Source organism: Vicia villosa, linkage group LG2 (assembly GCF_029867415.1).
Source record: "Vicia villosa cultivar HV-30 ecotype Madison, WI linkage group LG2, Vvil1.0, whole genome shotgun sequence".
NCBI classification, from domain to species: Eukaryota; Viridiplantae; Streptophyta; class Magnoliopsida; order Fabales; family Fabaceae; genus Vicia; species Vicia villosa.
Genome location: NC_081181.1, coordinates 88,809,791 through 88,822,010, shown reverse-complemented (window position 1 = coordinate 88,822,010; position 12,220 = coordinate 88,809,791). Strand labels below are relative to the sequence as shown.

The 12,220-nt window shown below is 35.9% G+C and overlaps 1 protein-coding gene across 1 annotated transcript; it reads left to right on the top strand.

The window, feature by feature from the left end:
• The first annotated feature begins 272 nt into the window (after positions 1 to 272).
• On the top strand, positions 273 to 866 carry LOC131649542 (uncharacterized). The gene has a single exon (XM_058919302.1). It carries the CDS (start codon positions 273 to 275, stop codon positions 864 to 866), a length of 594 nt encoding a protein of 197 aa, XP_058775285.1.
• The last annotated feature ends 11,354 nt before the right edge of the window (positions 867 to 12,220 follow it).

Here is a 12,220-nt window from a genome sequence, read left to right as displayed (position 1 = left end):
CTATTCATACACTGCTTTTCAAACAAACAATTCAAATAAAGTGAGCTAAGCAATTAAGAGCCCATGGAGAATCATGGTTGCAAAGGGTGCCTTACACCTTCCCTTTGTATAACCTACCCCCCGAACTCAATCTCTTTCAAAGGTCTTTCCTGTTCTTTTAGCCTTTCCTTATTGGATAAAATAAAAGTCGGTGGTGACTCTTGCTATCCGCAACATTTTCTTTAAAGTCAGTTCACCGTATTACAGCTTTGCATGTTGCGTCTATTGCGCTTATGGGTGGATGGAATGAAGGCGTTTGGTCGTGGGGAGAGTTTGGAATACCTCAAGGCTGGACGGACACTGCTATGGAAGCGAATTTACTGCACTTGCAGCAGCTTTTAAGCGCTGCTCCTCTCTGGTGTAACCGCAACGATGCTGTGGTGTGGGCGGCCGAAAAAGATGGGAATTTTACGGTTAGTAGCTGTTACCATCTTTTTAACAACGAACACATTCCTTACTTTCCTGCAGAAAAATTTGACGTGGCTTTTCAGGAGGTTTGGAGGATGGAAGCACCTTTGAAGGTTAAAGCATTTGGATGGACATGTTTCATCAATAAACTCCCGACGAGAGATGAGTTATCGTTAAGAGGTATTATTAATCACTCTTTTTCTCCTTGTGTTTTCTGCTGTGTGAACGAAAAATCTTCTTTTCATTCTCTGATGTATTGCTATAATTCGGATTTGGTTTGGAAAGATATAGCGAAATGGGTTGGTTTTAAGGATTACAAGGCAGAAGGTTTTAAGGAAAGTTTCTTGATGTGGTCCTCTTTTTGTAATAATCAGAGGGAATGGTGTGGTTGGCGGTGGTTTGGACGCTTTGGAAAGTGAGAAATGGCGTTATATTTAGGGGAGATTTTTGGAATATTTTGGATATTGTTTGGGAAGTTAAAGCTTTGGTTTGGAGGTGGGTGTTTATTGGGAAAATTACTCAACCCAATTATAATTTTTACGAGTTTAATAGAAACCGTGTTATTATTTAGCGTAATGTACAATTGACGTGTAATTTTTCTATCGAGTTTTTTGCTCTAACTCCTTTTGTAACTTGGTTTGAGAACTTGGGTTCTCCTTTCAATATATCTCTAGCTTAAAAAAAAAAATACCCCTTCGAACCTTGTTACTTCAAAGTTTTCTCAACAAACGGTTGGACCTAAGATCGTTTAAAATATGAAGAAGAAAAAAAGCACACTCATTCTATACTAATATATGAGTTCAAACTAAAAGTAACAACTAAAGCTTTTTAAAGGGCTTAGCTAATATACATAAGAATTTTACTTATGCACCATGCACAAGCCTACATAAGCCATTGGATTATGTTTTTAATCCAGTATTGAGTATTGAGTGGTGAGTATTGAGTATTGAGTGGTGAGTATTGAGTAATAACAATTGATGTTTAGAATTTGATCCAATGATCCAAGAGTCCACAATAATCTATGCATGGTGCATAGATTTTTATCTATGCACGATAACTGCACCCCTTTTTAAACATTCATCTTTTGCGAGCTCTCAAAGCTAACTCATCTAAACTTCCATTTTTATTTTTATTTAAAATTCTGCAAAGTAGGATCATAAAGTGCCAAGTTTGCTGTGAACCTAGACTTGGAAAAGGGTAGAAACTTTCTGGCAAAACAGTATCCGATATAGTGATTGAACTTAATATGAGATTTGATTATATGATGAAATAAGTTGGAGCAAGGGTCACACGAAAATGACTTTAAATAGATCCCTTAGCATATATAAATTATTATTCGAAAAGCTAAAGAAATTCATGACCAATGTTATTTATTCTCTTGCATTCTCATTTTTCCCACAATTGTGACCAAATTCATTTCAAAGATTAATTTTCTTTCCAGACATCCTTACGATATTCATTCTCCATTGCGGTACACTAACTTTATTTTTGTCATCACAAAGATTCATTTCTCTTTTAGTCTTCTCAACACACTCTCTCAACAGTTATATATAGAGACTGGCCATTCATTGTTTAACCAAGACAAGAAGCTAGTGAACTATGTCTAGCTGAATAAATATTTGTTGATTTTCTCTTGGCGTTTCTCCGAACGCTTCATAGAATAGACAATTAGTTAATACAAATTAAGGATAGTTGTTGTTCCATGAAGTGTTTGGGGGAACTCTTGGAGTTTAATCAGCACTGAACATCCATAGTACACCAAATTCATTACCTTCCCAGTCCTGAATTTAGTGACCAAAGGTTTCTTTTCTTACATTGAACAAAATATAGAATCTTACAGAATTCATCTTAATTTATATTTGCTAGTTGACTTACTCTAGCCTCACCTTTTTTAACATTTCTGCACATTCAATTATATCTCTCACTTGCTTTTGGGAGATTTTGCAATGTTGAAACAAAATAACTCAATAAAGTCCATTTGTAAAACCAAAAAATTTAAAATTAGGGTTAAAGGTATTTATTATTTCATTGACGGGTGCTTGATTTTTGAAATGTCCATGAATAAGAGAAAATTGCATAGGTTAGTATAGTATTTAATTCTCTATCTTATAGTGTGATTATCCAAACATGTTTTAATATCTTTAGAACATGAACTAATTCTTAATGATTTTACTTGTTATTTTTAATACAGTGAGGAATATTATTTGATAGCCAGCTGAGCGGTTTATACCTCTATCCTTTTTATTTGTATTTGACAATCATATTACAAACCAATGGCTTAAACACTAATTTAAACCACCTTGGAGTTCGGAAGATTTTTTTTATTTCTTTTTTGGGTGATGGTTATTGATCTGCTAAATAATAATATTTATAAGTTTGTATTTTCAATGATCGTTATAATTTCAACTTAACAATTGTTTATTTAAGTTAATTTTTATTACATGTTAGATGTTAGATGTTGAGAATGAACAAGAACAATAACAAAGCCAAAAGGAAGAAGAAGCCATTAAGCGGGAACAATTTGAATAGAAAGAATGAATAGTGAATTAATGGACTTAACCAAGTTACAGTACATTACACCAATATATATATGCTGTTGTATGTAAGGCCCATACAGATAAAGCCCAATATGTAAACAAAATAATCTAAGTCCATTATAGAAACTAATAGCCCCCAATAAACTTGGGGTATATAGAATGTAGACCAAGCTTAGCAATGTTTGTCAAGAATGGAGAAGTGTCGAGAGGTTTGGTAAAAACGTCCGTCAGTTGCTGTTGTGAACTGACAGGAAGGAGGTGGAATAATTGTTGTTGTAGTTTTTCTCTGACCAAGTGGCAATGAAGGTCAATATGTTTTGTTCTTTAATGGAAGGAAGAGTTAGTCGCTATATGTCTGGCTGATGCATTGTCACAGTAAAGGTTTGCAGGTGTTTGAAATGGGATCCTCATGTCTTTTAGGACATTAGTGATCCATTGAATCTCGCATACTGGGCAGCCATGGATCTGTATTCTGCTTCTGTTGAGCTGCGTGAGACTGTAGGCTGCTTCTTAGATTTCCACGAAACAAGGGAGTCTCCTAGATAGATACAAAAGCCAGTAATGGAGCGACGAGTATCTGGACATGTGGTCCAATCTGAGTCGGAGAAGGCCTTGATTTGTAGCTGTTGTTTGCTGGGGAAGTGTAGTCCTTGTCCTGGTGATGATTTTAAGTAACGTAGTACGCGAAGGGAAGCATTGTAATGAGTGTCTGTAGGGGAGCTCATGTGTTGGCTGAGTTGCTGAACTGCGTATGCTATATCTGGACGCGTATTGAGTAGGTAGATCAGTTGTCCAACTAGCCTTCTATATTTGGTTGAGTCAGATAGAGGAGATCCTATTATGGAAGATAATCTTGTGTCACGTGCCATTGGTGTTGAAGCCGGTTTGCAGGCGAGTAATCCTGTGGCTGATAATAAATCAAGAGTATACTTCCTCTGATTTATGTTGATGCCTGAAGTGTTGCGAGCGATTTCCAGTCCAAGAAAGTACTTGACTGGGCCTAGGTCCTTCAGTTTGAAATTCTGATGCAGTAATTGTTTTGTTTGGTTTATGAGATCTATGTCATTACCTGCAATCAGTAAGTCATCAACATAAATAAGTATAAAGGTAAATGAAGTTTTAGAAGTATGAATAAAAAGGGAATGATCACATGAGCATTGTTTAAATCTGTTGGTTAGAAGAACAGTAGAAAGCTTTTCAAACCATTGCCTACTAGACTGTTTAAGGCCATAAAGAGATTTGAGAAGCTTACATACATGGTTAGGGGAAGAGGTAGTCATGCCTTTAGGAATGGACATATATACCTCTTCATCTAAATCTCCATGTAAGAATGCATTGTGAACATCCAGTTGAAACAGAAAAAGATTGAATGAAGCAGCAAGGGCAAGAAGGTTTCTTACAGTAGTTAATTTTGCAACCAGAGAAAAAGTGTGAAAAAAATCTATACCTTCAATTTGTTTAAAACCTTGTGCTACTAATCTGGCTTTATATCTTTCAAGTGTGCCATCAGAGTTTAATTTAGTTTTAAAAACCCATTTAGATCCTATAGTCTTCTTACCTGGGGGAAGAGGAGTGATGATCCATGTTTTGTTGAGTGTTAAAGCATGGAGTTCATCATTGATGGCCTTAATCCAATGAGGATGACTGCTGGCCTCTTTGTATGTTAAAGGATCAGATGCAGATGTAATGGCAGAAATAAATGCATGATGAGCAGGAGCTATATGATTATATGTGAGAAATTTGGAAATGTCATATAATGGTGATGAATATGCAGTAGTACAAACAAAATCCTTTAAATATGGAGGGGCAGATCTTATGCGATTAGATTGTCTTGCAGTGTCATTGTTATCAGTGTCAGGCAGGGTAGCAGTATTGTCATTATTAGTGTTATCAGCATTAGTAGTGTTATTGTGATTTGGTGCAGGAAGCTGTGTATTGTCATGAGTAATAGAAATATCATTATTAGTTTTATGGTTATTGTCATCAGAATTGGTTTGAGTGGGAGTATAGATGGTTGGATGTTCTATGTCAAAAAGGAATGGAATTGTGGAATTGTCAGTAGGCCCTTGATATTGGTAATTGGTTTGAGATGGATGAGGAGGTGTGAAGGGAAATATATCTTCATGAAAAATAGTGTTTCTAGATGTGAGCAAAGATCTGGTTTTGAGATCAAATAGGAGATAACCTTTGATGCCAAGGGTAAAACCAAGAAAGATACACTTAGTAGCTCTAGGGTCAAGTTTGTCTCTTTGTCTTGTTAAAGTAGATGCATAAGCTAGGCAACCAAAAGTTTTGAGATGATCATGAGAAGGGGGAATATGAAAGAGCATCTCATAGGGTGTTTTGTATTGAATGGTGGGGCTGCATAGCCTATTAATGAGGTATGTGGCATGACAAAGAGTAAAAGACCAAAAAGGTTTAGAGAGATTGGCATGAAATAGTAAGGATCTAGTTACTTGGAGTAAATGTCTATGTTTTCTCTCCACAACAGAATTTTGTTGAGGAGTTTCAACACAGCTCCTGTGGTGTATAATGCCAAGTGAAGTGTAATATTTGTTCATAAGGAATTCTTGGCCATTGTCACTTCTTATAATTTTAATGTTAGAGGAAAATTGAGTTTTACAATATGTGATAAAATTATGGATATGCTGTCTGGTTTCACTCTTATTGTGCATAGGAAAAACCCATGTATACCTAGTGAAATCATCTACTATAGTTAAAAAATATTGGAAACCATCTAGGGAGGGAATGGCTAGAGGTCCCTAAATGTCCATGTGGACAAGATCAAAGCATTTAATGGATATGGTTTGACTTGTGGGAAAATGTAATTTGCATTGCTTAGATAAATGGCATGTATGACAATGAGTATGTTTTTGAAATGTAATAGAATTAAAGAATTTAGACATTTGGGATAAGATTTCATTAGAAGGGTGCCCTAAACTATGGTGCCATAAAGGAATGGCAGCAGATACATAATTGTCAATAGTGACATTATTACATGGAATTGAAAAACAAGTCTCAGCATTATGTAGTCTATGCAGAATACAAAGGTTGTTAAGAAGAGTGACTTGGCCAATCTTCTCCTTGGTAGACAAATCCTGTATATAACAGGAATTGTGTAAGAAAATGACACTGAAATTGGGGTTTTGGCATAGTTTAGAAACAAATATGAGGCTGAACTTAAATTGGGGTATGTAAAAGACATTGTGCAAGGTAATATATCTATTAATGCAAACAGTTCCAGAGTAATGAGCAGATAGTTGAGTGCCATTAGGAAGTTTAATAGGAACAGGTGTGATATTATGCAAATAAGAGAAACAATTAATGAGAGGGCATATGTGGTGAGAAGCACCCGAGTCTAAAATCCATGTAGAGTTATGAGATAATGCATTACCTGAGATGTTCATACCTGAGATAGCAGTCTTGTCGTCTTTAGGTGTGTCCTTGCGAGTTTGTTGAAGGAGATTCAGTAGATGTTGGTATTCTTCTCTTGAGATTGATGGCATAGTCTCAGTTGTAGGGGTTGTGGAAGGGTTTTGTTTCTGATCTGTGGTAGGTTTGGTATTCTTGTTGCGATAGCCCGGTGGGAATCCATGCTTGAAGTAACAAGTTTCTATTGTATGATTAGTCTTGCTGCAGTTGGTGCAAACCATGGAAGTTTTAGTTGTGCCACGACCTTTTCCTTTGTAATTGTTACCACCAGCATAAAGAATGGTAGAGTTTGGTATGGTGGGAACTTGTTGCTGTGCTACCAATGAGTAAACGCGACTTAAGGGTGGTAGGGGATCAAGGAGCAAAATCTGTGTGCGAATATTCTGGTAATTGTCATTCAATCCCTTCAAAAAACAGGTCACATACTCAATTTGTTTGAAATTGCGAACAGCTTTGGATAATCCACATGTGTAGGGGATTGGGCAAGAACAAGAAGGGGTAGGTCTTAAATCTTCCAATCCATCCCGTAGAATCTTTAAATCGGTGAAATATGTTGATAAAGATCTATCACCTTGCTGTATGGAATGAATGTCGCGAAGTAAATCGGAAAATCTGAAATGGTTACCTTTTGTAAATCTTTCTCGAAGATCTTCCCAAAGATCGTAAGCTGAATCGAAACAAATCGTACTTTGCGCTATGTGTGGTGAAAGAGTCCTCTTGATCCAAGAAATCACCATGCTGTTTGCACGCTCCCATAGCTCAGAATTGGAATCGGAATCAGCAGGTTTTGGAAGAGAACCATTGATGAAGGAGACTTTGTTCTTGGAGGTCAATTCACGTTTCATGGAACGACTCCAATTATGATAATTGGTGTCATCTAGCGGCGGTGCTACAATGGTTGCTCCAGGGTTTTCGCTCGGATGAAGATAATAAGGGTTTCTAGGGTTCATGGATGGATCTTGGGAATTGTTTATGACATTAGTGGTGTGGGTAGAGTCAGAATCGCTATCGGAAGCCATGAGAGATGATTAAAAATGCAGGGATGAGGATGAATGCAGTGTTGTAACTTCTGATACCATATTACATGTTAGATGTTGAGAATGAACAAGAACAATAACAGAGCAAAAAGGAAGAAGAAGCCATTAAGCGGGAACAATTTGAATAGAAAGAATGAATAGTGAATTAATTGACTTAACCAAGTTACAGTACATTACACCAATATATATATGCTATTGTATGTAAGGCCCATACAGATAAAGCCGAATATGTAAACAAAATAATCTAAGCCCATTATAGAAACTAATAATTTTTGTAACATTAACAAATAGGATAAGTAGAACATATAACATGGGAGAGAAGAAATAAAAATAGCATTGGTTGAAAGTGTTCATTAAAAATAACTAGAACATTTTTGAATACTTTATCTTTCATTGCTCTTGAATTCCATCTAACCACTACAATTGAATCTTTATATTAATCATGATGAGTTAACGACATATTTACACTCAATTTATGGGTACACAAACCTCTTCTTCAATCACAATTCCCTAATTTTTTAAGCCAATTCACATTTTAAGAAGTTCATTGGGAAAATTAAGCAATCCAACTGTAGTTTTTACAAGTTTAGGAAAAACTAAGGGTGTGCATGGTTGGTTATTTTCAAAAACCAAACCATAACCATAACCATTTTAAAACCATTTAAATGGTTTGAATTTATAACCATAACCACATTTTAATCAAAACTGGTTATAAAACCGGTTATAAATTTGGTTATGATTATATAACCGGTTTTTTAAAAAAATCCAATTTTGAAAAATAAATTTCCCGTTTTTTTTTTCAAAAAAAATATTTTATTTTAAGAATTAAAATATTTGGATTTGAATAATAACCGGATTATAACCGAATCCAAAATAATTTAACCGATTAATAACCATTTAATTATATCCGGATTATATGAATGGATAACCAAAGAAAAAAATTCAAATAACCAGGTTTTAAAAAAAATTACCTAAAAAACCACGTTTTGGGGAAAATTACCTGGATGACCAGGTTTGGGAGGTGGCCTACACATAGGAGCCACCTCCCGTGGCGCCTATTCACAAAACCTTATTCTTATGCGCCACCTGGGGTGGCACCATAGTTCATCCAGAACTAATAAGCCACCTGGGGTGGCGCCTATGTGTAGTTTCTTTTTTTTTTTTAATTTTTTTTGTTTCTTTTTTAAATTGTTTTAACATATTTTAAATAAAACTATTAAATAAATAATTAGACATGCGGAGGTAGTATTTAATGATATAAATAAGGAAGAAACATTACAAATACGGGAAATACAGGAAAAACATTACAAATACGAGAAATACAGGACAAAGATTACAAATACGGGAAAAACGATAATATTTTTAAAAGACATTAAAATTATTCTATTCCTGACCCCTATGACCGCTAGTTCCGCAATCTGGAATTGTTTGAATCCGTTGGGAAGGTTCTCGACGACCCCCTTAGCCCCCCTTGTCCCCCTAGTCCCCTCGTTGGACATTAATAACTAAACCGGTTAATAACCATTCAATTATATCCAGATATTTAAAAGTGATTTAGGTTTGGTTATGGATTTGGGCATCACAACCATATATTTTGTACACCCCTAGGAAAAACCCGTTGCTTTACTTAGGCTAGGTTGCAATTGGCAGTGTAATTTTTTCTGCTTCTTCTTTTCTGAGGATTGCTTTATTTTTCCTCTACTTGTTCTGATTTGCGCAGTTTATGCTCCTTTATTAATATATTTTGCCTTAAAAAAAACAACTTAAGCATGTTTTATCGACCATTGATTCCTAATATCACGAATCAACAAACAACCAATGTCTAGATATATCACACGCGGAACAACATAATTAGGTCTAGTTGTTTTTCTTAAGTTGTTGAATAATAATAGATATCAAATCCATGAAGTCCTCAACAAATTGAAAAAGTTAAGCAATTTAAGATAAATTTATCTCCAAAAGTCTAATCTAAATAAAGTTAGTTGCTTGTGGTAAAAACATTTATAGTTGAACTTCTTAAAAAGAAATGCATTAAATACAAGGTAAAAAAGCTACTCCAATGGTAAAAGACAATCAATTTTGAACCTCAGCAACTCTAGCAACTCTAGCAACTCTATAGTCGTCTCTCAATGATCAAATTCTGAACCCTTTTCAGTTGCATCAAATTTCATTTAATTTGGGGTTTTGGATCGAAGAAATTATGCCACGATGCGGTTTCACTGTGCTTCATTTTTTATTAAACTGGCGTGGTGTTACATTGGGAATTTTCAGCTAAAGAAAAGTCAATGAAGGATGTCACAATGAAGGGGACTTCAGGGTTATGAGACATTAACCAAGTGTTTAGGAACATTAAACCAAGCATTTAGAGACATTAATGTCAAGTGTCTTGATGCTTTAATTATCTACCATCGATGGAGGGTCGACTAGGGAGCCAACTGACGTGGCAATTATTGTTTGAAAGAATCACAACTGCTTTTGGAACCAACTGGTTTGGCAGTTAAGGTTTGGAAACCGCTTTTGGACAAATAGAAGAGGCGCCTTTATGTGGTGGAAAATCGATATCTAAATCTTAGTGGGTGGATTACCCTTCTCAAATTGGTTTTGTGTTTTCTTTCTATTTTTACCTTGTCCTTTTTTAAAATGCCGTTAAAAATTGTGAAAGAAATTAAGAAGCTTAAAGGTAATTTTTTGTAGCGAGGATCGGAGGAGAAGAGAAGAATTTATTGGGTGGGTTGGAAGGACATTGTTTACCCATTAATAAAGGAGGGATTGGTATTAGAATAATTGATGTATTTAATGTAGCCCTCCTTACCAAATGGAGATGGAGAGTTTTGAAAGGTTCGGACTCTCTTTGGTATAATTCGTTACGACCTCGGTATGGAGTTATTAATATGAAGGTGCTTAATGTAGATATCCATATGAATTCTATAGCTCCACTTCTTCTTGGTAGATCGATTTAATTGGTATTGATAGAAATTTGAATATGTGGTTAGTTAGAAACGACATTATTTTCTGGAATGATAAATGAAATGTTTTGGATATCATATGGGGTATTAAGATTATGGTTTTGAGGTGGTTTTTACGGCAAAATTACCCACCCCAATTGCAATTTTTATGAATTTAGCAAACAACATTTGTTATTTTTATCGTAAGTTCATTTGGTCGGTAATTTCTTTTGTCGAGTCTTTTGACTCGTGTCCTTAGTTCTCCTATCTAATATATCTTGCTTACACACTGTAGCAACCTGCCTTAAAATTGAAAGTTTAGAGTCGCCACCTATTCTGAAGGGCGAATAGGAACCCTACGCAGATATGAGATTCAGGGTAAGTTATTATAATCAGGTTGTGGGAAGGTGTTAGGCACCCTCAACCCTTTCCTAAAGGCTAACATTGTAAAGATAAGGTTTATGGCAACAGTTATGAGGTTTATAGCTAATGAATTGAAAAGGGTAAGAATTAAGATTTGAAAGTGAATTGATATTTTTAGGGGGGAGACTCGCCTTGTTACCAAGTGCCTACGTACCTCCTTATGGAGGATCAGAGTCAACGTAGTTCGGGCACAGGGTTGTACGCCTTAGGATTGAATTTGTGGTTTGAAATTTGTTTAAAGGCTTTTTGAATGGCCTGTCATAGTTTTGAAATTGATTTGAATGTGGAAAAATGTTTTGAGGTTTGGCATACAACCCTGATTTGATTTGGCACCGTTAGATGCGGTGACCAATAGGTTTGGTCAGTATAGCTAACGGATTACGGGCATTGCTGATTGCTCAGATCGATAGATTGATCATCGCGGGCAGCAAATTAAAATGTATTTTAATTTGTATATTTGTATCTCTCCTCTAAAGCGACTGATAGCTTCAGTCGGGTCGAGGAGATAATTAATAAGAGTTTAATTAAGTTATAAATTAATCAGAATAATTTATTTCTCGTCTACTACGACTAATGGGTTTAGTCGGTTCGAGGAGAAATTAAGTCATCAATAAAGCAATTGAACAAATTTCAGAAATTTAATTAATTAGTTATAAGAAAAAACAATTAATGAATTTTAGAAATTTGATTAGTTAATTATAGAAAACAGTTAACAAGTTTTAGAAATTTAATTAGTTAGTTTAAAAAGCAATTAGCAAATTTTAGAAATTAATTAAATTTATTTTATTTGTCTCGCAGGGGTGTACATTTGCTAACGAAGCATGGGTTTGGGTCCATTAGTATTATGTTCTTTTTATTCGCAGGGTGTATTGTTTATGAAGGGGCATCAATTTTGGGGTGTTAATAGTGACTGGGTCAGGCCCAAACGGTTGAGGATCCGTCCGGATCCTGCGTGACGCTGGTGCATGGTTCGGTGGGCTCTCAGGGATTCAGGCCCCTTTGATCTAACGCACTATTATCCAAAGGTCTGCATGCCTTGTTGGTTGAAGGCATATGGTAAAAGGGGAGGCACCGAATCATGTTCGGTATGCATGCCAAGTGGCTATGAGAAGCCACATGGCGCCCATCCGACGGTGAGGGAAAGATTTGATTAAAACAACAAAAAAAAGAAATGTCATACCCCGACTCATACCCTCTCTCGTTCTCTCCCACTTGCTCTCTCATTCTTTTGCACAAACCCAGAAAACAGCCAACATCTCGCCGTCGGCCACCACCAACCACCGTTCGATACCCTCTGAAACCCAGGAATAACCATAACCGGATGAAGATCATCACGATCTTCATCTTCTTCGCGCCCAGGCTTCAAGCAAAACCCCACAAATTCAACCCAACTTGAATC

Excerpts from the sequence above, each read along its gene's own strand:
- LOC131649542 (XM_058919302.1), top strand. The coding sequence starts at position 273 with ATGGGTGGATGGAATGAAGGCGTTTGGTCGTGGGGAGAGTTTGGAATA.